This window comes from Garra rufa, chromosome 3 (genome assembly GCF_049309525.1).
Source record: "Garra rufa chromosome 3, GarRuf1.0, whole genome shotgun sequence".
NCBI lineage: Eukaryota > Metazoa > Chordata > Actinopteri > Cypriniformes > Cyprinidae > Garra > Garra rufa.
The window spans coordinates 26,310,828-26,336,918 of record NC_133363.1 but is presented as its reverse complement, the minus strand read 5'-3'; the positions used below and the strand labels follow the sequence as shown (position 1 = coordinate 26,336,918).

General features: G+C 35.7%; 3 protein-coding genes across 5 annotated transcripts in view; all 3 read right to left on the bottom strand.

The window, feature by feature from the left end:
• The window catches only part of cdh16 (cadherin 16, KSP-cadherin), a 55,384-nt gene extending 41,494 nt beyond the window's left edge, over window positions 1-13,890 (bottom strand). Inside the window, exons 1-6 of the mRNA XM_073835842.1 lie at window positions 13,855-13,890; window positions 13,665-13,760; window positions 9,132-9,266; window positions 7,972-8,101; window positions 6,153-6,311; window positions 3,633-3,829 (exon numbers count right to left, since the gene is read on the bottom strand). Of these exons, the coding sequence (XP_073691943.1) occupies window positions 3,633-3,829; window positions 6,153-6,311; window positions 7,972-8,101; window positions 9,132-9,266; window positions 13,665-13,760; window positions 13,855-13,890 (753 nt within the window). The remainder of the gene's footprint in view (window positions 1-3,632; window positions 3,830-6,152; window positions 6,312-7,971; window positions 8,102-9,131; window positions 9,267-13,664; window positions 13,761-13,854) is intronic.
• A 1,973-nt stretch (window positions 13,891-15,863) lies between these two features.
• rrad (Ras-related associated with diabetes) lies at window positions 15,864-18,805 on the bottom strand. Of its 2 annotated transcripts, XM_073837125.1 has the most exons (5): window positions 18,114-18,805; window positions 17,625-17,996; window positions 17,422-17,495; window positions 17,037-17,241; window positions 15,864-16,833 (listed from the first exon to the last, which is right to left on the bottom strand). In XM_073837125.1, the coding sequence occupies exons 2-5, from the start codon at window positions 17,980-17,982 to the stop codon at window positions 16,556-16,558; spliced, it is 915 nt and encodes a 304-aa protein (XP_073693226.1). In that variant the 5' UTR covers window positions 17,983-17,996; window positions 18,114-18,805; the 3' UTR covers window positions 15,864-16,555. The 2 variants fall into 2 exon arrangements, with proteins under 2 accessions (XP_073693226.1, XP_073693227.1); XM_073837126.1 differs by having other exon boundaries at window positions 17,625-18,805.
• Window positions 18,806-20,692: 1,887 nt separating this feature from the next.
• ciao2b (cytosolic iron-sulfur assembly component 2B) lies at window positions 20,693-23,653 on the bottom strand. Of its 2 annotated transcripts, XM_073836988.1 has the most exons (5): window positions 23,439-23,653; window positions 23,220-23,299; window positions 23,007-23,132; window positions 22,873-22,918; window positions 20,693-21,263 (listed from the first exon to the last, which is right to left on the bottom strand). In XM_073836988.1, the coding sequence occupies exons 1-5, from the start codon at window positions 23,563-23,565 to the stop codon at window positions 21,163-21,165; spliced, it is 480 nt and encodes a 159-aa protein (XP_073693089.1). In that variant the 5' UTR covers window positions 23,566-23,653; the 3' UTR covers window positions 20,693-21,162. The 2 variants fall into 2 exon arrangements, with proteins under 2 accessions (XP_073693089.1, XP_073693088.1); XM_073836987.1 differs by having other exon boundaries at window positions 23,007-23,299.
• Window positions 23,654-26,091: the final 2,438 nt, after the last annotated feature.

Here is a 26,091-nt window from a genome sequence, read left to right as displayed (position 1 = left end):
TCAGTCTCCTCCTGAACTTATGTTTAGAACTTCATTAAAATGCAGCACAGTGAAACCCAAGCTCCCTAAAGAGCTTTCCTGTTTAAGCAAGACATTTTAAAGCACACCAGCATCTTACAAAATAAACTAGAGTATCACGGATCACAGATTTACTGGAACAATGCCATTTTTTAGCCTGAAGCTTCATGACATCCTCTACAGGCTTGACTTAAACATAACAATTCAAAATGCTTCTATCTATCTCCTTTACATACTCAGTCACAAACAGCAAATTGTCCCTCTTGAGCTGTGATTTGTCAAGCAGTGTCAATGTGGACTACAAATAGAGAGAAAATTTAATTTGCACTATTGTGGCATCAGCTAAACACAACATGGATGAAATGGGGATGAAGAATGGGTAGCCGCTCAGTTTAGCTGCTCTCCTGAATTGCGTCACCCCTCTATTTGGTGGATTTGAGTGAGAGCAAACAAACAAAGCTGACATCCCAAGCTCAAGTCATACACTAAGCATTATGATCAAATAAAGCTCTTTATCTGAAATACCAAAAGTGTTTTGTAGGGACATACAGAGTTAAGAGGACTGGGATTAACTTTTTTAGGTTTATTTCTATGCTGTTTTAAAAATAGAAAATTTGAGAAGGATGAAATGAGGAGAGCGTAGCCGATGCTGTCCTGCAGTGTTGCTATGAGAGACAGAGAGAAATGCACGACACGCAGACTCTGAGTCCTTCATGACCACTAATCTGTTTCATAACCAGTGTAACTCCAGCCACCCACATGCACATCACAGCACACACGAGTGGGTGGGAAAAGGCTTTTCCCATTAAAAAAAAAAAGTCAGACCCAGCTCACACATAGCACACGTATTATTGTTCCTTATCTGACTCCCCTTACATCAAAAGATCTTTTACATAAATTAATTTAAATATGTTCGGCCCAATGTTCTATTACAGCATATTTTGAATTAGGATTGCATTGCTTATATTTTATTTTAAGATTAAGTTATTGTTTTTTTAATATTAACTTATATATTGAAATTCAGTTGCCAAATACTCAAAATAAATCAAAACCAATACTATAAAACAGAACAGTATTTCCAGCATTTTCCATGTTATAGTAAATAAGCAAACAAACATAAAACACAAATCACATCAATTTTTCTTCAAATGTCATTCAGTGGAATTGACTTGCACACATTTAACATATTTTTTCTTTTCTTGAAAGAGTCCTTAAAAGTAAGATATTGTGATTATTTCTTATTGATTATAATATATTTTAAAGATGCTAAAGTTGTAATCTTATGTTTTAGGTTTAAAAAGCAAAAGTATGAGTACATACTGTATACCCTGGTTGGAAAATCAAAGCTTTTTTGTGTGCGTGATCCAGGAATTTTAGTGGGTGGAAAGGCGCTGGTGTGTGTAGGAGGCACCCACGAAAGACAAAGAGGAGGATCTTTTGCCACAAACCCACGAATGTCTATAAAAATGATTCTGCAACTACACATCATACACACTTTCGACTGCACACGGCACTATTTTGTTCTCATATTACTGGCTGTATTCAAGGAGTTTTTATCTTTGCTGTGAAAATACAGATGTAAAAGAAATAGTAATAGAGCTGTCAATCGATTTAAAACAAATAAACTAATTAACTACATATTTTTTTCTGAAATTAATCATGATTAATTCAACCTAACATAAAATAAAGTTTTTAAATATACATTTATATTGCAATAATTTCACATTCAATCTTCAAATTTATGTAGAAACAACATAAAGACATTATATTTTTAATATTTGTTAAATATATTTATGACTGAATGTGAGTATCACTGATAGCAATAACATTGATGTTTCTAGGAAGTTGTTCTTTTATTTCCTAATATTCAACCATTGACTAAAGGCAATCAACATTACAGTATAATTGAGAGCTATCAATTTGAACATTTATAAGACTTACAACTTCTAATTTAAGTGAACTTGAAACAATCTTCACGCAAACCTATTATTTACCTGTGCCGTTTAGCAAGTATGAAATATACAGAAACTGAATTCTGAAAAGTTATTAAACACTAAATACTATGGTGGGTTATTAGGTTATTTGGCTGCTATTACTCTAAGAGATGCCACTGCTGAATGTGACGCAGATCTGACATGCTCGTAGTTTCATTTGAGCTTTAACAACACATTCTCACTCCCAACTCGTCACATATTTGACGCTCAGGGTACTCTTTAATGTCATTTCTCGACGTGCAGGGTCCTCCAACGCTTTAAATGAGAAACCCCTCAGTATCAATATGCCGACACGACAGGCACTGGGAATTTCATTGTCATGATTAAATGATATATTTGGTACTAATGTTATTATTGCATATGTGTTGGGGTCTGATTTTTTCAATGTAAACTGTCACAACAGTTTTATTTATATTACAACCCCTGCCCCTAAACCTACCATTTGTCAATAAAACCCAAGATATAACAGGCAGATACAATTACTACAGTTATAATTTATTCAAAAGAGAAGTCTTCAAAACAACTGATTTGTGAGAGGAATAGACACGATCACCTTCTCCGTCCGCCGTAAAGCTCATCCTGTGTGCGCAAAAAATGCTGCCAGAAGAAGCCTAACGTCAGCTATTGGCTCTTGTGTGTCTCGTGACTGATTGTGTCATGCTATGGGACTTATTTTTAAATGAGATATAAGCGCGTTAATGGAGCGGGATCTTTTTCAGCGATTAAAACCTTATGTTTTACTCTCTTCTTCGCATAAAGATATTGTATGGCTTCAGAAGACTCAGAATGCAACAGGACTTGATTGTAATGCTTTTATACTGGTCAGTGTAAGGTCAGTTTTTACAATAAATACTTGTGACTGTACTTATATTCGCCTGCTACGTGTTTTATATTGTTCAGAAGTGGGTAGGTTTAGGGTAGGGGTGGGCTTAGGTGCTCTAATTAAAGTATACATTTATATAAAATTATTTCTAGTTTTTACAAATGCATGCAAACCATAAAATTAAGATAAACAACTGAAAACACTGAAGGACTCTGCATGCCAAAAAAGCGACGGCAAGGGGTCCTGATTAAGTGTCAATATGTGATGAGTTGAGAGTGAGAATGTGTTGCTGTATCTTTCCCATGCTCGTTTGACTAGCGCCTAGCGCTGAAGTAAAGTTGGAGAGCGCGTCTGAAAAGCCCCGTTTGATGTGGTCATAAAGGCAACTAAATAAACACACTTCTTGTCAAGAAAAAAGAGACAGAAGCAGCAGTTGTGAGTGGGGGTGGCCTGCCCTTGCCCCGCCCCTGCGTTAACTGTGTCTGTTAATGTGTTTATTTAGCACTAAAAATTAACTAAAGATAAGTGCTAAGAGGTAGAAAGTAGATGCCCCACATCCACTATCATGACATCAGGTGTTTCATAGACAGTGTCTGTATGTTAAGATGGCAGTCGTGACTAATATAAAATCTGAACATAAAGCAAAGGTCATGATGAAAGCTATGTGCAATTGTGGGATGCTGCCACACTCGCCTTTGAAGAGGATGAATGCAATATAAAACAGACTCACCTATCTTAATATACACACACACACAGGATATCAATTTCATGCCGTCAGTCCTCTGCTTTCGTCATACCTGTGAGATCGGGATGGGATATGGTCCAGGCAGATTCTCCTGCAGTCTCACAGGGTCAGGTGAGGCCCATGCATTCCCAGTCACCTCCACTAAGACAGTTCCAGTGGAGAAAAAAGCGTTGGCCTTGCCGGCCATGTCCTGCACCATCACAGACAGCTTATAGCGGCCGCACATCTCTGGATCTAGAGTTGAGGCACCTGGACAGATGGACACATTTAAGAAAAAAAAAAACACACGACGGACAACACAAAAAGATAATTCACACATAAATTTATATATAAATAATTTTTTTCTAACAATATACACTACCCTCCAAACGTTTGGAAACGCCCTAGAAAAGTGGGGTTTTGGATATTATTGGCATGAATCCTTTTTTAATTTGTGATAATTTTGCACTGATAAGGGACAACACAAACTACGAAAACATATTTTATTACATAAACAGTTTATACATTTAAAAAAAACTTCAATTTTGGATTCATCAGAATATCCACCATTAGCAGCTATTACAGCTCTGCATAATCTGGGCAGCCGAGCTGACGGTTTATTCAAACATAAACTTGATATATTACTCCAAGCCTCCTGAAAGATTGCCCAAAGATGATTCACACTATGCTGATATCGTCCAAAACCACACTTTGCCAGGGGTGTTTCCAAACTTTTGGAGGGCAGTGTATATATTATGCTTACCAGGGCTGCATTTATTTGATCAGAAATTCTATTTTAATATATGTACCCACTTTATATTAAGTGTTGAAGGATCTAAGAACCCTCAAATGCAAACTGTGTGTGTTTTGCTTCAGCAAACATTTGTGTTGTGTTTTACTTTCATGCACAATTGTAACATTTTAATTGTTTCATTATTCCATTTAATCATATAATCATTTATAATAACAATTTTACCATTATACTCATTTAATTAATTAATTAATTAATTAATTGATTCATCATTTATATTTCATTATAGTTTTTTATATTGTTATTTTCCATTGTTGTTTAGTTTTATGACTGTGTGTTTCAAGGGCTGTTTGTCTTTATGAATAAATGATAAGAGAGAATGCTTATAGAAACTCAAGGTTTATGGGATGCTGCTGTGAAACAGTTTGGTATAACACTACTCGTTAGTTTTGTGTTCATTAGACGAAGTCTGAGAATTAAGACATACACAACTATAACACTATTCAAAAAAAAAAAACTCTGCTCCTTTTTTATCATCATCACTTTGTCTCCTGCTTCTGCTCTTCACTGGCTTGACTCAGTCAACTTCTTAGCTGATAGAAGACTGTTAATACAGTTTTGGATACTAGACAAAGCCCTGGTTTTGGGTGTTAGACAGTTTTGCTGACTAGTTGTTCTGTTTCTTGCGTTGAGGCATGATCTAACAGTATCCTTGACTATTATGTACTATGTAGTTAAATTAACTATTTGATACAATTTGATACAATTGTGTACATACATGTTTTTGCATTGTACTTCTATTTGAAAACATAACAGAATTTAATTACAGATGTAGTTATGTAATTACTTCCATAATTACACTGTCGACCCCTACCTCTCCCCATTAGATCTAACCATACCACCAAACCTGCCCATAACCTTACTTGTATCCCCCCTCAATAGCGGAAAATACGTTTTACTATTCAACATGAATATGATAATACATTGTAACAAGTCATTATTTTATGTATGTGTATATATATAAAAACATACTGACCCCAAACTTCTGAATGTTGGTAATGTAAGTCAAATTTGTGTTATTTGAATTAACCTGACTACATTTCGTTACACCATAAACATAAACAAGTTTTCCAATTGCACATTTTCAGTTTGTGTAGTGTAACTAAACTGTAAAAAGCTATTTTTGAAATACAGCTACAGGTTTTATTTCTCAGGGGTGTTAAACCCAAGCTATTTCATCTATTGTCTGCACTGCCACATGAAAACAGTGTACAAACACTCTGTGAGTATTAAGCCTCTGATTTTATCTCTCTCTCTTTCTCTCTCTCTCTGAGCTAATGCCAGGCGGCTCTGGTTATATTTGAACCAGAATCCTAGCTGACCCGATGGCTCGGGCTCTCGATGACTCATTCAAATTAACCGTCTTTCTTTTCTGGCTCTCTGAGGTTTGGCACTGGCACAAAATCATTTTAATTTAGCGTCCATGTTTAAAAAACCAAAGGGCAATGTTGTTAACAGCTGAGTTAACAATGCAATAAGCAGAGCGTATTGGACTGGCTGAGTGAAAGAGAGAAAGAGAGAGTGTTATTAGCTGATTTCATGGCAGACGAGAAGGGATGCTGTCTTTCAATTTACACCAAGACGCTAAAAGCATGAGGGCACTCATCCAGAAAGGAAGTATTATTCTATGCCTTTTGAGGATTTGACTGATCGATGTATTGGCATGGTGTTTAAGAGACACTGACTGATGTAAAGCATATCACATTATTCTTTGCCAAATTTATCAGTCATAAATTAATTCATCCTAATTTTAGTCACACACAAACAGGAGCAATGTATTACCATCCTCTGTAAGAGACACTTCTCCAGTGATGGAATCAATGGAGAACATGTGGCTGGCAGGGATGCGTGGTATCTGGTCCAAAAGACTGAAGCGCAAGTCCGCGTGGGCGGTGTTTCGGTCGTCTCGGTCCAGCGCTTCCACCTGCATGAACGGGATTCCTGTGACAATGACACATACACACATATATCAGAATTATTTATCACAATCTACATAAACCGACTGAACTGGCACATTTAGATTGACGAGCAAATGGTGGTTATTTGCATATTGACAGAACTGAATTTCAAAAATAGCTTTTCCTTACAATTATATCATTTTATTAATAAACAGTGTGAAAAGAGACAGGAAACAACAGCGAGAAGAGGAAGGAGTAAGGGGAAGGAGTAGGACTGGTATACTGTGCAACAGTCCTCAATTACTACAGAAAATAAAATTGTAATTATTAGCATTGATTAGAGTTGACAGCTGTCACTTTCAGAATAAAAATGTACGGATAATGTACTCACCCCCTTGCCATCCGAGATGTTCATGTCTTTCTTTCTTTAGTCGTAAAGAAATTATGTTTTTTGAGGAAAACATTTCAGGGTTTCTCTCCATATAATGGACTTCTGTGGTGCCCCTGAGTTTGAACTTCCAAAATGCAGTTTAAATGCAGCTTCAAAGGGCTCTAAATGATCCCAGCCGAGGAAGAAGGGTCTTATCTATTTTCTAAAAACACTTACAATTTGTATACTTTTTAATCTCTAGACAGAGTAAACACAGACCTAGACAAGACAAGCATTTGATGTTAAAAAGTATATAAATTAAATAATATATATATTTTTTTAGAAAATAACCAAACGTTTTGCTAGATAAGACTCTTTTTTCCTCAGCTGTGATCGTTTAGAGCTCTTTGAAGCTGCATTTTGGAAGTTCAAACTCGGGGGCACCATAGAAGTCCATTATATAGAGAGAAATCCTGAAATGTTTTCCTCAAAAAACATAATTTCCCTTACAACTGAAGAAAGAAAGACATGAACATCTTGAATGACAAGGGGGTGAGTACATTATCTGTACATTTTTGTCCTGAAAGTGAACTACTCCTTTCATTTTGTTGAAATCAGAATGCATTTTACTTTCTTTAATTGCACCATTCTTGATATTCGATTGCAATCAAGTGATTGCAAAACAACTTACAATCTCATGACTAGCCTGACATTCAACACAGGTCATTATTGATGTGCTATATTCAAATAATCACCGATGTTTATTCAACATAAGCGGATGACTCCTTTGCGCTGACATAGATGTTGAATCAGTATCATCATTTGTTTATTAAGTATGTTCGCTTTTGTGTTCGTAGGAAGCCTTTGAGGTCAGAGTATGTGAGTCTTTTTATTGATGTTCTTAAAATAAGTGATGAGTAATCTCTGAACATTAATGAGCAAAATAATTGTTATTCACTCCAATCTGTTGGCGTTTCTGAGAAAATATTGAAGAACCTGAAGAACATGAGTATTAGCACTTCAAGGGCATTTCATCTGTCATCACAGGTAAAACAGCTCGTCCTCATATCAGTTAAAAGCTCTTCATGTGTCTCATTATGGAAAGCAAAAAGAAAAAAAATTCTATTCAATTACGTCACACTAAGCTATTTCTAATCACACGACTATGCTACTCTAATTGTGTGGTGTAAGAAATGTGTGACATTCAGACTAACAGTTTATCTCATTGAGCATTGCACGCCTGTAGAATTTAAGAAGAAGTCAAGGCAATTAGGATAAGCATCAAGCAGAGGAAGTTCTCTGGCGCTGGCCTGCTGAGCGCCTCCCCACCCACCTTTGAGAAGCCCCAGCTGCACGCTGCCTCTCATGCTCTCTTCCAAGAACACCGGCACGTTGTCGTTCTTATCGATGACGCACACCTCAACAGTAAAGCTCTGAGTGTGCACGGACTTTGTGAAGGACACCTGGGAACAAATACGCAGGTCAAAGCACTCAAACAGCATGTCTTATTAGAGCTCAAGCCTTTTTGCTTCACGTTTCATTGGCAGGCAATTTTCGTCTGCATTTGTTATTTTGGGCTGCCACCGGATGTGCTGGACGTGGATTTTTACATGCTGAAAAATGAACTGAGTGGCGTAGGTTTCACTGGGAAGCCATGTGCTGTAGTAGTCAATGCTGAATTTAGATGAATATGTAAAAGATTGAATAACAATTAAAATAATGTATTATTAAAATATAATTGGTATATATTTAAGTGTACACTAACATGCTCACCCAGCCTGCATTTATTTGATCCAAGGTACAGAAAAAGAACTGTACAATTTTGAAATATTTTTACTATTTAAAATAACTGTTTTCTATTTGAATATATTTTTAAATGAAATTTATTCCTGTGATGTCAACGCTGAATTTTTAGCATCATTACTCCAGTCACATGATCCTTCAGAAATCATTTTATTATCCTGATATATATATGAAATAGAAATCTTCATATTAAAAGCATTTAAAAGACATTTATGCTGAATCCAAACTTTTGAATGGTGTAGTGTATAGTTACAAAAGCTTTTTATTTCAGATAAATGCTGATCTTTGGATCTTCAATTCTATTCATCAAAGAATCATGAAAAAAATTACTCAACTGGTTTGAATATTAATAATTGTAATAATTAATAATGTTTCTTGAACAGCAAATCAGCATATTATAAATATTTCTGAAGGATCATGTGACACTAAAGACTGGAGTCATGATGCTGAAAATTTAGTTTTGATCACAGGAATATATTACATTTTAAAATATATTCAAATAGAAAGCAGATATTTTAAATTGTAAAAGTATTTCACAATATTACTGCTTTTGCTGTATTTTGGATCAAATCAATTTCTTAAAAAACATTTAAAATCTGACTGTTCAAAAACTTTTGACTGGCAGTGTATCTTTAATGTACTTAGAAAAATTACATTAATTACATAAACAGGTCTAAGAAAATTCTGCACCTGCAAGGAGTAAGACGGCTGCTTCTCTCTGTCCAGAGGTTTAAGGGCGTATAGAAAGCCTGATTCCACCCCAAAAATCCCTTCATCGTCTCCACTTACAATCAGATCAGAATAAGTCAGGGGGAGATCTGGCAACTGTAAAAATAAAATATGGTTAGTATATAAAAACACAAGCTATAAATGTCCATAAAGTGGAACTGTATGTTTTGTGTAGTTATCAAAAGATATTCTGATGAACATCTAATGTACCTCTATTGCTTTATTCATTTGTTTAACAGACAACATTATGTACTGTGTGAGAAATGGCTCTGGTGTGTGCTGGCTCAGTTTACACTTGGCATCAATGCAATCTTTGTATCTGGATGTTCTAAACACGCATTGAAAAAAAAAAACGATAAAAGTTTAAAAGCTTTTGTGAACTGCTTGTGCTGAGAAAGTTGGTGATGCAATGTGTGATTGGATATCAGTGTATTTTATAAGTCATCATATGCATTCAAATCACACAAACTCTGTCCACTCCACCAAAGACTTTACCAGGTCTGATACGCTCAGCCAACTGAAAAAGAATCACTAGTTGGTTCTGCAGTTGTCACTAATTTTGCAGTATGTAGACAGTCAATGGTCTTTTAGAAGCAAGAAAAACTTCCTTTACAAATAGTAAATAGACTATACACAGACACACACAAAAAACATTCTCCTTATCCACTTGATTCTTCAACACAGAAGTAAGCCTATGGGTGAGACTTCCGGTTCATTAGCCGCTGTACGGAAATAATGAGAACAATAACAACGTGCAGTAAACGGTAAAACTGTTTGCACTACCTTAACTACTATGTACTTACATTGAAAAATACGTACAGTGTACTTATTACGTTCATATTGTAGTGCACTGCAAAACACTTCTGCTGCTATTGAGGTGCTATATAGGTAAGGTTAGGTACAGGTTTGGTGATATGGGTAGGTTTAAGGGTGGGTTAAGGTGTAAGGAATGGGTCAACAGTGTCATTATAAATGCAATTACAGAAATTAATATACAGATTCAGGTTTTTAAATACTAATACAATGTAAAAACATGCATGTACACAATAAGTGCACTGTATCAAATAATTAATTTAAATGTAAGTACATAGTAGTTAAGGCCACCTAATGTAAAGTGTGCCCGGCCTTCTTCATAATGATGTCTGATGTTGAATTTGGAAATAACATGGATGCTCTCTAAACAAAACAAATTACATTGTGAGCAATAAACCCACATAACAACATCAGAATTCAAAATAGTATACAGAAATTTTAATTTTCTGTCACTTACTTACTATATATACAGTAGGGTATCACAACTAGGCCTATACGTGAAGCAAACTGTGAAAGTTGAATAATTATCACCATATATTACTGACTTGCCTTCTGTTCACTGATCTCTATATAGATTATAAATATATCATCCATATACACCTTTTTCTTCAACACGGAAGTAAGCCTTCAACACGGTAAGACATCCGGTTTATTAGGCGCTTAATAGGGGAATAACGACAAGAACCACAATAGTAAGTAAACAGTAACTTTTTGCAGTACAAACCAGTGTGTTCATAATTAAGATAATACATTAAAATAACATGGTAAGACACACCAATTTGCAATATCAAGCAGCAAAACAAGTTGTTTTGTACAACAGAAATAGCTGGATGTAGATCGAAAATCAGACCCATAAAATTTACAAATGGCATCCTCTCTTACAGGAAAAAGGTGCATAGTTCAGTGTTTTCTTTTTTGTGTACCATCTAGAATTTCCCAGTTGTAAATATACGAATTGGCTTGGTCATTCGTGTGCTGGGAACTCGTAATTATGCTATTTCCAATAAAGAGCGCTTGAAGAGCACATTAATGACTGTTAGTATAAACACTGGTTGTGTAGTAGAAGTGGTCAGTGAGATTGTAATAATGTTTGGCTGAATGTTCTCTAGATGTTCTTTGTTGACAGCAGTTATGTGGCTCAGTGGTTGACACCAATGCACATAGAGATTCAGAATTAAGCTGGGAATGAGGCTCTAAATTCTCTGTGTTCAGTACTGGCACATTCAATACACGGTGCAGTGTGCATGTGGTCACACATCTTAAATAGCACACAAACCTAAACAATCAGTGTCATGCCAAAAATTCCCATCTGCCTGGCCAGTGAATTTTAATACTTTTGTTTGTTTTTTCATGCTTATTCCATGCCTAGCATGTTTAAGATAGCATGCCAGTGAGTGTCTATTAGAAAAGGTAAAGATTGATTGAAGTGCAAATTGCACACAGCATGACTCGCGTGACACTTTGTAGCTTGCTTTTCCCCTTGTTCAATCTGCCTACACGTCGGCACAGGATATCCAGGGAACAGAGTCTTTAAACACATACTTGGTTGTTTTGATTGACTGTGGTAGCAGAAATTGATCAGTTCTGCTTGTGGTGCTCAACTGAGAGCTAAAATAATGCATCAGACCTTATTTTTGTAAGCCTAAACAAATATTATGTAGCCATCATTGTGTTCTTTCAGTGATCACACAGGGCGCGGGTAATTATCGCCCACCCACATGTAGGCCATTATAGTTGATTTGGACACCGCACAGAGACTGTTTTTATAACATGGCGTCAAATACAGAAAATGACGAGCGAGAAGCACTAGGACCCAAACAGTCCTTCAGAAATGCCACCAATTACAGTGTCAAAGCGAAAAGCTTTTTGAAGAGCAACTGGGCTATTACCAAACGGCATCTGCTAAAGATGTCTGACACAGGGTTTGAAGTAAGGCATTGTACACGAGCTCCATATTTAGTTTGGTGACGACTGGTTTGTGCCTGAATGCCTGCTCATAATTACACCTTGAGTTCTGAGTGCTCTGGGAAGTGGGATGTAGGGTTTATTGAATGGCATGTTCAATGATCTGCTTTTTCAGTCTTTTCTCTATGTTGCTCTTAGAAGCAGTCATTAATACATTCTCAGAACTCTTTAGTCATTCTCAACGCGGCACAAGGACAGTCCGTTTAAACTAACTAAATTCAGTCTATAACTTACACGCACAACAATTTAATTCAATTTCTCAGTTGTATTTTTGTCGCCAGAGCTGACAATATGTCACCTAGTAAGTCAGAACTGCTTATTGAAATTCTTAGCCTACTGTAATGTTCAGAGCCTTGGTGTTACAACCGCTTGCTTTTAAAAAAATTACATTAGTTCTTCAGTCTAGACTAAAGAATGGTACACCTCCGCACCATTCATAATATGAAAAAATCTACATGCCTTCAACATCTACATGCCCTTTTCATCAGTCTACCAACAAAAACAATGCTAGACAAATCGGCAACCTATACCGTCTTGTATTATACACTCCTCTTAACCTTCATAGCTCTTCATCTGTCTGGCCAGTCTATACACTCAAAAAAATGATTCTACCACACTGTACAGTTAATTAAAAAAAATCTTTTTCATTTAACACCATTGTGTTAGGTTTCCCATTTAAACAATTGCATTGTGTTAAACTGATTTGAAACAGTTTCGTTTTGGTTCAACTCAATATTTTCATTTTGAAAGAACGTATTTCAATTAAGTAGAGTTGAGAGTACATAAATTATTTTACTTGTGTAACTAGGAAGTGGATTTCCCCTTCCCATCATGCTTTGCACACGGCTGGATAAGGAGAGTAAATGTTGAAATAAAATTTTATTTTATGCATTTTTTTAATAAAATGATAAAATTGGGAGACTTGTTAATGTTTAATGTTCTTTTATGTTTGTATTTAAAACAGTTTCTGGTATGGTAGTGTTTTTGGGGGTTACCATTGTGGTGAATGCATAGAGCATGTGCTTGGGTTGAGGACCTGATAACATAAGTTAAAGTTGTTTTAATAATAAAATAAACAACTACTTTGGGCATGCCATGGATGTAACAAAGCCATCTTATGGCTAATGCCTAATAAGTTGGTTAATGCCTAAAGTTAAGTAAATCCAATGTATCATTTTTTGAGTGTAGAAGAATTTCTGCCTAGTTATTTGTTTTCCAGTTAAATCTTTTAGATTGAGTTCAACAAGCATAAAATAATTACTTCATAAACGTATCAATTTTACTGAAACTATATTTGATCAAATTGAGTTGGCCCAACTCAATTACATTTCATTGCATGAATTTGTTTTTTATGAGTTGGGGTCACACATATTTATTGGATGGAAATCCTGCCCTCAATTAAATTGAGTTCATCCAATGACTTATTTTTTTGAGTGTACACACAGTTACTCAGACTCAGTTACCTGATTACCTGTTTCAACTGAGCTTGTAATATAATATAATATAATATAATATAAGACAATACAATACAATACAATGCAATATAATAAAACAAAATAAAATAAAATAAAATATAATAATTATTGTTGTTAATTTTTTTTATTATTATTGTTATCACAATTATTACTTTGGACAAATATATACCCAATATAAGCCAGGTTAAAGCTTCAGTAAACTTTCCAAAGTCATTTTGTCCTCCTTACAGAAAGAACTCACCTTGGTGAGGTACCATGGGAAAATACCATCATAGTTTTCTGGAACACCAATTTTAAGATGAGCAGTCTCAGAAAGCAAAATGTTATGAGACAGCACCTAAAATAGAAAGCAATTAATTGCAGAAGGCAAATCATGTTGAGTGATAAACATGTATATGGTCCACACAAAAAGGCCAACTTAGACAACTTACACTCAGTGCAATAAACCAAGCACTCAGAGATTCCATCGAGATAACAGTGGCCTTCATGCTTAGAAAAAAACAACAACATCAATTTAACATGAATATGCTTTGCTTTAGTTAAAGACATATGTGGCTTATCAGCTGGTTTGCATTGTAATGTACAAGTACATAATTACATTTGAGGTCAAAAGTTTACATACACCTTGTAAAATGGTTATTATTTTCCCAAAATGAGAGGGATAATACAAAATTCATGTTATTTTTTTATTTAATACTGACCTGAATAAGATATTTCACATTACAGACGTTTACACATAGTCCACAAGAGAAAATAATTATTGAATTTATAAAAAAGACCCTGTTCAAAAGTTTACATGCACTTGATTCTTAATACTGTGTTGTTACCTGAATGATCCACTGCTGTGTTTTTTTGTTTAGTGATAGCTGTTCATGAGTCCCTTGTTTGTCTTGAACAGTTAATCTGCCTACTTTTCTTTAGAAAATCCTTCAGGTCCCACAAATTCTTTGGTTTTCAGCATTTTTGTGTATTTGAACCCTTTCCAAAAATGACTGTATGATTTTGAGATCCATCTTTTCACACTGAGAACAACTGAGGGACTCATACGCCACTATTACAGAGGGTTCAAACGCTTACTGAATCTTCAGAATAAAAAACGATGCAATAAGATCTGGGGAGTGAAAACTTTTTGAATTAAACTTTTTGGATTAAAACGTACTGGGAAACATGTAAGTATCTTCTGTAGCTCAAATTCAAATACACAAAAATGCTGAAAAACCGAAGAATTTGTTGCACCTAAAGGAATTTTCTGAAAAACAGCCAGCACTTTAACTGTTCAGAACAAACAAGGGAGTCATGAACAACTCAGTATTAAAAACACAGTATTAAGAATCAAGTGTATGTAAACTTTTGAACAGGGTAACTATTATTTACTCTTGTGGACTATATGTAAACCTCTTTTATGTAAAATATCTTAGGTCAGTACTGAATAAAAAAAGAACATGGATTTTGTTTGATCCCTCTGAACATTTTGCAGATTCTGCAAGGTTTATGCAAACTTTTGACCTCACCTGTAATTCTAAGGGTATTTCTTCAACGTTCTGATAATTTAAAAAAATGCTGAATACACCTTTGAAGAGAGAAAGTATTAGTCTGAGCAAAATAATCAAGCGTGCCATCAGCCCTCCAGTTAATGTTAAACTCAAGTACAACTCATTAATGTAACATCACGTCAGGTGTCGACTTACTTTTTTAGCCTACGTTTTATCGGGAATAGCTACAGGATTGCAAAACTTTTCTTATTCTTCTTCAAAATACAAAACATTACCATAAAACAAGAATATCCGTCAGGTGCACGTTTTACAAAACACGAGAATAAACACTGTGCGTGCACCAGCGATTACATGAATGAAAACAAACAAGTCTGTTGGCTATTCTACGATTATGTCTGTAAAGAAAAAAAAAAAGAGAGAAATGAACAGGCTATATATACACCTTACGCAGAACTAAATAGGCCTAGTCTTAGTCGAACTTTTAAAGAAAGTCAATTAAGTCTCTCAATCAGTGATGCGGTTGTGTTATGCTGGATAAGGCTATAACAACGCAAATCATTTAAAACGACAACAAATGGACTGTGACAGAAAATCTCACACGGTTCTTTCGGTTTAACTTATCATATATTGTTTAATAAAAGCAGCTCTTACCTCCAGTCCACACTTCCCGTGAGCGAAATTGAGAATGGCGTTAAGTGTTAGAAGAGCATTGCATCTGCTTTGTATCTGATTAATGATTAGCTTTCCTAATTCGGCTGAGAAAACTTTAAACTACCTTGTTTCCTCCAATTACACAACTGACTAGCAAGTCCCTGGCTTGCATATGTATGGGGGAATAAATTACATGGTATAATAGCCTCAAGTCTGAATGTGCATTTTGTGTTTAAAGTAAATAGAACACCATGCAAATTAGCATTGTATTTTTCATCATTTATTTTATTATAAAAACCAATTGTAAACATGTAACAAAATTAACAACTCAATAATATTAAACGGCATTAAGTGCAAATCAAACGTTTTTAAAAACAGCTCACAACACATAATTTATTGCTTCTATGTCGTTTACACACGGAGCATAGATGTCAGAATAACCATATCAGACTTTTGATATTAAAACATCCCATATTGCCTCTTGCCCAACCCCATCCCACCCCCCAAATAACCCCAAACCTTCTAGTTCGGTGTCTTGGCTGAGTTACGAACCTGCGCACTCAGTTTCAAGTAACATTTGATTCCATGTTATTTCAGCAAGAAAAATTACTTGTGCTCATCCCTTCATCTGATACAGTTAAAGTACACATAAAGAAAAGAACCAATTTCTTTTGCCTTTGTGCAAACATACCCACAGCTCTCCAAAGGGAACATTGTGATTTGTGGATTTACCTCCTATTTACATGCGCAGAATTTGACAGCTATACATATTAAGGCAGCAAAACAGAGTAAAAGTAACAAAACAATAAAAAGCCTCATGCCAGTCAACATAATCAACATGATTTTGTCAGTTTTGTGTCATATATAATCTCTTCTCGGTTTACAAAACAAGTTCATATTTGTCTGTACAGCTAGATAGTCCTTATATTAGATTGAAAAACACACAGCTTCTGGTCGTGGGTATCAGAGGGCACATTAGTCCAGTTTTTCATAGTACTGACAGGTCGTGGCAGGATTTGGACTTCTGTCTGAAGGCCATTTTCTTGTTCTTCCGGGCCACCATGCGGCCCAGGAAACGCTTGGCCTTTTTGCTGATGCTCTCACGCCGCTTGCAGTTGGCCATGCGCCGGGCATTTTCTTCCTTGCTGTCCTTCCGCAGCCGAATTTGCCGGACGATGCCCTCGAAGAGGTCGCGCACATTGTGATGCAGGGAGGCTGAGGTCTCAATGAACTTGCAGTCAAACACAACGGCACAGGCACTGCCCTCTAGAGAGACGAGGAAACAGAGATGCACAAGCAGGTGAGCATTAACTCCATTACCAGAGGGATAAAAGCAACGTGTCATCATTGCTATGCCTCCAGGCAGCTCCTCAAAGTTCAGGAGTCAGAGAAGTACTCTATCCAAAACATCTCTAAACAGAGGCTCTATCCGCCATATTTTAAAATAAAGAAGGTGGGTGAAATCTTACCATCTACAGAAACTTCCCGGGACCGCACCAAGTCACTCTTGTTGCCCACCAGGATGATAGGGATGTTTTCCGACTGCCGAGCTCTACGCAGCTGGATTCGTAGCTCTGAAGCTTTCTCAAAGCTGGACTTGTCTGTCACAGAGTACACGATGATATAGGCGTCTCCCATTCGCATACACTGCTCTTTCAGCCACTGGCTGTTATCCTGTAAGAATAAAATGGATGGTTATGCATTGTACAGTTAATGCTGATCATGACAATAATGACACTAATGCATTTTATTTACTATAACCATTTTGTTTTATTTTTTTAATTTAGTTAAATGTCTATTTATTTTAATATTGTATTTATTCAAATATATATTACTCCTAAGTCCATTGCTTACCTGTTCCCATATGTCATAAAGAAGGATTGACGTCTCCTCATCATCAACCACAAGGGATCTGTCATATGTGTTTCCTGAAATAAAGGTGCAATACATAATTACACATCTGTAACCTTACACAAGCTTGTAAATCGAAAAAGCACCACATTCGACTCGCTGAAGGTGAAATTTTCAAGCACTTCTCAATAAATCAAGACGTTTACCTGTTTCTTCGCACTCGTAACTGTCTTCAACTCCTCCAAATATTCTCGCCAAACTCGACTTCCCCACGCCGTGCTCGCCCAGGAGGACCACCTTGTAGACCTGGCCGTCTGAATCGCTGCCGGACGAGATGACCGAGTCCGAGGAGTCGGACACGCAGCTGTTCCTGTGCTCCTCCACCTGACTGAAGCGCATGAGGCTGGACAGCTCGGTGGGCTGACCCTCGGGCATCGAGGAGCGCAGCTCTCGGTCGTCCACTGGCATGCTTCTTCTGTGCAAGTTCTGCAGGTGGAGGGGAAACGGCATGCTACCTCTTCTCTTATCCATGTTCCTTAATTTGTCTCCTTTGTTCAAAGTCATGACTCCAAACCTGTCTGTGTAAAACTATATTATAACAAACTGTACTGTTTAACGACACCTGAGTATAAACTTATTCCTAGCCTATAATAATACCAAAAGGAGTTGAAAAGATATGTTAAAATGATACTTACATGTGACTGCGGCTACAACGCCTTCCTTTTAGTGTCAAAATTCAGTTATTCCGTTTTACTCCGTTATTCGTCCGCTGAGGGTTTCGCTTATGATCTGTGATGAGACGGATCCCTTATTTATGCGAGTGAGTGACGTCAGGCCGAGGGAGGGCTTGCCTCGGAGAATCACTTCTTATAGTAGTAACATCATTTTGAGGGAGGGGCGTGTGATTCACAATTCTGCGAGGGCGTCCGGCAGAGAGGGTCTTCCCTCCCCTGTGCGCGTAACGCACGGACGATGGGGCTGAATCATGTTCCGCTTTTACTACAGCCATGAAATGCGTTCTTCATCGCATGTAGGTAAAGCAAAGGCGTATAGTGCGAACATAAATGCTTTATGATACATATTTTTAACGTTATTTATTATTTTCCGTCTCCTTCTGAAACAGACGTATTGCTAGTTTTAACTGGTTTACGCTGGTTTCTGAATCTGAGCTCAGCTGCCTTTTAAATTTTTTATTTTATTTTAAAGACAAAACAGTGTAAAATGCTGTGAATTGGTTAATTGTAAGATAAGATTCCTAACCATAGGCTATATGGAAAAATATTGACATTGACAATTTTACTGTTAATGTTTTCAGAAGTAAAAAGAATGAATTCAACAAGACATTATATGTACCCCCATATATAGAGGGGGAATCCCAAAATTCATTGACCAAACATTTGTTTAGATTTAAAAAATATTATTTTGTACATTGTGTTTATTGTATGTCATAGCATTATTTTAGCATCATGTGTGTTACCCTGATGATATTTTTCCATTGTTTGTGTGGTTAATTGTGCACTACATTGTGATTATTGGTTTATCACAGCTGCTAGAAAGGTCAGTTTTAAAAACATAGTGTGGTTTTGGTGCTGTTCTGTAACAAGATTTAATGGTTTATGACAGGTTGGTTAACATTAACATTATATGATTTCATGATATAAAATTATGAACTGAAGTCTCAAAGTTATCGAAATGTCATCACATAATTATCATCATATTGAATTTCTATAAAATTCAATGAATGACAGAATTATCCAGGACCAGCAATTTACTCAGGGCTGTTATTGCTTAGCATTCAAAAGGCATCACTTAAAGAGATGTTCTGATTAGAATCAGAATTATTATCCATTGTCAAATTATCATATAATATTCACTGCATGCTAAAAACACTATTCTGTCATTTTCAAGGGCAAAATCCCCTTTCATCATGTTGGAGTACATTTATAGATAGCTCAATGTTGCCATCTAGTGGTGTATGAAATGTATTGTCAAGTACTGGCATTTACCAGCAGGTGTATCAGCTAACTTGTGCATAGCTAATACAATTCCACCTTTTTATTCCAACGTGATAAGAGAAAATACATTTTCACATTTTAGACTGTCATTTAACAGCTGCTTGTATAATACTGCATATTGCACATGACAACTTCTTCATATTTATCAGATTTTGTTAAGCACTCATATGTACAGACCAATTCTGTGAAACAAAATCATTTTGGAAAGTAGGCTACCTATGTAAGTCTTTTATCCATGCTAAGCTGATTTCAGAATTATGTTGAGGAGGTTTATGTGTTGTGACAACTTGCCAAAGTTATGGGATTTTTATAGCCTTCACTAGCTGCTAAAATTCATACTTATTTTCCCCACTTTTTTTTTTTACACTATAAAACATTATATGGTAAACAAAATGTATGTATTCAGAGAATATAGGCTATGCGTTCTTTTTTGTGCTGATGTGTCCTGACATGTCCTTTCTACTTACAGCGCCAGATGCAAGGCGAGCAAAATTTTCACAAAAATAATCATAAATTAATGACAAATATGTATATTTGAAGTTTGGTATTTATTTTCATGACCGGACCAAAAAAGACTTGCAGCGTTAGCTAGTCTGGTAATTTATAAAAAACAAAACTATTGAAAAAGACTTCTATTACGTGAAATAGTATCTATCATGCATTTTTAATGCATGCTAGTGAAAGCACTTTTGTGACTTGAAAGCCAAGCAAGTGTAATCTAAACAGACTCTGCAAACTATTGTGCTTATTATAGTATCTGTGTATCATCACTGTCTTCTGTCTTGAGCTTAGACAGACTATTACCCTTCAGACTATATAAGACAAACAAGTTAATCATAACTTTATAACACAGTATTAAAGAATAGCATTTTCATAAAGAAGTCATGTGAGTTTTGTCATTCCCAGTGTGATGAGCATCAGCATAACTTTTTTGTTTGTCTCTCAAAATGCAATAAACTAGTGTACTATAAGTTGGTCTGGGATGGAGGTTGATAATAGCTAACTCCAGAAGTTATCCTGCCTGCATTATGAAGTGTCTATTATAAAAGTAATGATGTATAATGATGCATCCATTTACCACATCTGTAGAAATTAACATTTTATACCACATTATAGAAGGTAGGCCTATGTTTTTTGTTTTGTTTTAGCTTTTCAGAGCTATTACAAAGCAGTAACATCAACGCAGAAATGTAGAAAAATACTTTTCATTTATGATTAAATGATTTGAACTTTTTGAATTAAAATAACAAAAAAATAACTGATTTCACATAATATGTATTTTTTACTGGCAAAAACAACATGTACAAAAGGCAGTGCAAATTAAAACATTTTGACCAATAAGACATCTCTCTGGAAAGTCCACAAATGTCTAAAAGTGAAGTCATTTTGTACATATTCACAATTGTTTGACATAATTACAGAATAATGTGTCTCTTTATGTTTCCACACACTGTCAAACTGAGAAGAAAAAAACACTGGTTTCATATAAATTCTGTATAACCATTGTTTTTTTTCCTTGATACATTTTTAAACTCAACTTGGATGCATCTCTCATTTTATACATACTAACCAGTGTATTTGATCTGGTGCTGTTTGTTAAGTACTGCACTAAAATTAAAAAAGAAACAAAAAATAATAATGCTGTTATTTTCACTCAACTCTGGCTTGGCTGTAAGAGTTAAATCCTGATGTGTCAGAAAACCAAATAACAGCAGCAGGATTCTTGGGATCACATGGTTCTGGTGGACAGACACTGGTTGACCACCTCCAGCAGCTGAGAGTTCTCCAGAGCTGCTGCCACTCTCTCTTTGTCAGCAAGCTGCTTATTGACTGGAGGAGGAAAAACAAAATAATTTTTATTAAAAAGTTTTATTTTAAAATGGATACAGGGTGCTGTGCAATGGAAAAATTATGGTATAGGGATAGTTCACCCAAAAATTTAAATTCTGTCATTAATTACTCATCCTCATGTCATTCCAAACCTGTACTTTCGATCATCTTTAGAACACAATTTCAGATATTTTTGATGAAATCAGAATAAAGTAAAGAGAGTTAACATAGTTTTTTTTTTTTTTTTGTGCACGAAAAGTTCTCGAACAGTAGCTTCATAAAATCACGGTTAAACCACTGATGTCACATCTACTATTAAAATATACAGTATAATTTTTATCACAATTTTGATGCTCAGATACAATTTGTTTACAATTTTGTTTGGCTGTTCACTTTATCTTTTTTAATGTGGCCAATATCAGATTCCAGATTGAACGAATCACAATCCTGAACTGACCCATATGTACAGTGGCCGAGAGAGGCCAACGCGCTGCAAACAAGAAAACACATGCAAACAGAAAACAACAACAACAAATTAAGAAAGCATCTTCATCAGTTTGACAACACAGGCGCTGCAAATCCTCGCAACGCAAACACAAATACGGAAATGCGCTGCAAATTCTCACAACACAACCAAACTCAGAAACGCGCTGCGAACACACGAAGGTGCTGCAAACTAACAAACGCGCTGCATATAGCACGGTCCACAACGGAAATGTTTCAGGGGGACCTCAAAAAGTGACGAACTCATCTGGGACCTGATTATTTATATCACTATCACCTTTAAGTGATACTATACTATCACTAAAAGGTGATAGTTCACCGATAACACCTCTGCTCTGACCAACAGCCACTGAACAAATAATCAGGTCCCAGATGAGTTCGTCACTTTTTGAGGTCCCCCTGAAACATTTCCGTTGTGGACCATGCTATATGCAGCGCATTAGTTAGTTTGCAGCGCCTTCGTGTGTTCGCAGCGCGTTTCTGAGTTTGGTTCTGTTGTGAGAATTTGCAGCGCGGTTCCGTATTTGTGTTTGCGTTGCGAGGATTTGCAGCGCCTGTGTTGTCAAACTGACGAAGATGTTTTCTTAATTTGTTGTCTTTTTTTTCTGTTTGCATGTGTTTTCTTAAGTTTGCAGCGCGTTGGCCTCTGTCGGCCACCGTACATACCAGCAAAAGAATGCTAACAAGATGGCATGATACGGACTGTCATACGGACATAAACACAGAGGCCACTGAAGTAAGTGTTTACACATTCAATTTATGAGCAGGTAACATGAAAGACCATCATGTGGAGAAAGATAATTAAATATTTACCACAACTTTTTAGCTCAGTTTTTCTTCATTAAGTGTGTTAGCTCTATTTTCCCACTATATGAGCCATAAAAGCCTGATGTATCAAATATGACAAAACATAAAACACATTTGCAAACTTTTTTTTTTACTTTGTTTAAAGGTACAATAAACTTTTATTTTCAGATTTTACAAGGCTTAAGGGACATTAATAGCATTTTATGTATGTATTCATTTACTTAATTAATCATGACAGAATTTTCCTTTTTGGGTGAACTATCAGTTTAAACTTGTTCTGTCTTGTATTGAAACTTACCTGCATCCTCTGAAGCATGTGTGCCAGGCGTAATGTGAACATCAATCTAACAACAAAAAGAAAAAACACAAATGACTTGGGAAACTCAAAGCCTAATGTAAGCTTAAATGTGTTTGGCTGCTCACTAAACTTACCTTAAATCTGTCTGGAAGGGAGCGCAGAAGCTTCACTTTGATGGACAGGCCAATGAGTGTGGCCATACTGCAGTGTGGGATGGTCGGTGTGAACTCCACAGACACCGTGCTGTCCTCATCATTCACCTGCTCAGGAAGAAAAACACGATACAATGACAGAACGATAGAAAAAAACTTTAGATAGATAGACAGATGCTCGCAGATTAGACTCACGTTGACGCGCATTTGTTCCACGACATTCAGTTCTTCGAGGGACAGCGGGTGCTCAGGGTCATTGATAGATCTGATCAGATGTATTTATTTAGTTAAGGTCTGACTCAAAAATATTCAAACCGCATCTCTGAACTAACGCAGTTTGTATTCGTAACTGTCATCATGGCAAATAATTTGAAGCAACTAGGCTAACATGTCAAAGCAGTTTTGAAAGGATATCGAAGATCTCCCTGTCATCGATGGGATCCGCTACATCCTCATCTTCATCAGTGGCAGTGAAGAGCCTTTCCCCAGATCGCTGAAATATCAGAGGATTGGCGTTTTCTAGTCGCGTTCCGCCTGACATTATTACAGCCTCAACAGTAATAATAGAACTAGCAAAGTAAATTGTTAACGTAACCAACTCTGCAAAGTCGCAAACAAGCAAGCCGGAACTCACGATAAAAACCGGAAACCAAATTCACTCTTTTCAAAATAAAAGTCACATACAGTGCTAATTTTAACGGCACAATAATAATAATAATAATAATAATAATAATAATAATAATAATAATAATAATAATAATAATAATAATAATAATCTGTGAGGAAACAAAAATAGATGTGATATTGTCATTGTACAGAATAATCCTATGTATAAAAAAAGTCTTGAACGTAAAGGGGTGATAGTCATTTATACAGCATAACTTAACTGACAGGAGAAAACAAATATCTGCCTTCCCTTAAATATCTTATTTTTAAGGTTAATCATATGCTTATACATCAAAGCGGTGTTCATCAACCTTGAAAGCTGACCTTGATTAAACAGTGAGGTCAGGCTATTAGTGAGCCAATCAATGCTTATTCCAGTTAGAAAGAGCCTTTTAACCCAACTATTTAACCCAGCAGAGACCTGCTTTCAATCTTTTACCAGTTGGCATCAGACCAGAATTTTCATAGATCTTCAATCTAATGAGCCAGTATTTACTTGTATATTTCCTTTCACAATAATTAGTACCATTAGATATTGTTCAAATAATATGAATAAAGTTATTTTTATATACATTTTGTACATAGGTATATAGCTTATATTAAAGAATCATTGCTAGAAATCTATTGAAAAACCAAGGCTTGTATGTTTGCTTACAAAGTCCTTATTAAATGTACTGTGCTCATTTAATTTGTGTCCTATATTATACACTAGTGTTATGGCATTCTGAAATCAAAATAACTGCATTAGCTGCCACAGAGAGCACATTTTGAGTGTGCTGTTTCATATCTTTCATTTTCTTTATTCTTAGAAGCTCTGGCATTTTGAGAATGCAGTGTGTGCATTATTAATTTATAGCTCACTATAGCACAAATTTGGCCACTACTTCAGTTCATAATAAGTCTGTTCCTGAGATGCTGAATCAACCACACAAAGGATTTATAGACAAAGAGATTATCAAGAGAGTCCCATGTTATTTTTAATAGACAAGTGCCTTTATTTTAGGCTCTTCTCCAACCATCGAGACTATAAATCTAGCATCGCTGCTCTGCATTGACCTGTTAAGAGACTGTCATTTATCTGCTGACAGCTTCTGTGTGTTTCGGTAAAGGTCAAAGGTTAACAGTATAGGGTGATAATTAACAAAGGAATTTATTTATGGACCACAACCTCGGTCTCCCGTCCTTTCGAAACTCACAGAAGTGCTGGTATTGATCAATGCCTGTTGGGGGAAATGTTGCTTTGCAAATAAGCTTTCCCACAGATTATTTGTTTAATATTTTCAATAAAACTGCACTTATTTCCATCATTCCCACTGCGACTGTTTCAAAATCTGAGATCAAAATGAAAATTCTCATCAATATTTATAGATGCTCTGATTTGGTTTTCAGGACTAGACTTAATAAATATTACAACCAAAAAAGTTGAGAAGTTAAAATAACGATTTATGACTCTCTGAGATGCTCGCACTTGTCTCAAAAACATTACTGCATTAACTTTTTTGAGGTCAAAAGTTTACATACACCTTGCAGAATCGGTAAAATGTAAATTATTAATAAGAGGGATCAAACTAAATGCATGTTATTATTTTATTTAGGACTGACCTGAATAAGATAATCCACATAAAATATGTTTACATGTAGTTCACAAGAGAAAATAATAACTGACTTTATAAAAATTACCTCATTCAAAAGTTTACATACACTTGATTCTTAATATTGTGTTGTTATTGTGTTGTTACCTGAATGATCCACAGCTGTTTTTTTTTTTTTTTTTTTTTTTTTTTTTTTTTTTACTGCCCGCTGTTTTTCAGAAAAAAATCCTTCAGGTTTCACAAATTCTTTGATTTTTGTGCATTTTTGTGTATTTTAACTCTTTCCGAAAATGATGATTTTGGGATCCATCTTTTCACACTGAGGACAACTGAGGGACTCATATGCAACTATAGTAGTCAACATTTGAAATGGATCAAAAAACTTAATCAAAGTTGTTCTAAGACAAGAATGGGTATTGTTTTGATGAAGGGTTTTGATCCACTTTAAATTTTGACTACTGTTCTACAGAAGTGTTCAAACATTCACTGATGTTCCAGAAGCAAAAATGATGCATTAAGAGCCGGAGGGTAAACTTTTGAACAGAATGAAGATGTGTACATTTTTCTTATTTAGCCTAAATATCATTTTTTTATTTACTACTCTTCAGAAGATACTTACATGTTTCCCAGAAGACAAAATAAGTTAAATTTACCCTGATCTTCAAATTCCAAAAGTTTTCACCCTCCAGGGTGAATCTTTTATGTGAAATATCTTATTCAGGTCAGTACTTATTTTGGTGAAATAATTGCATTTTGCAGATTCTGCATGTTTTTGACTGTACAATCTGCAAATTTACACTGAAGTCCTA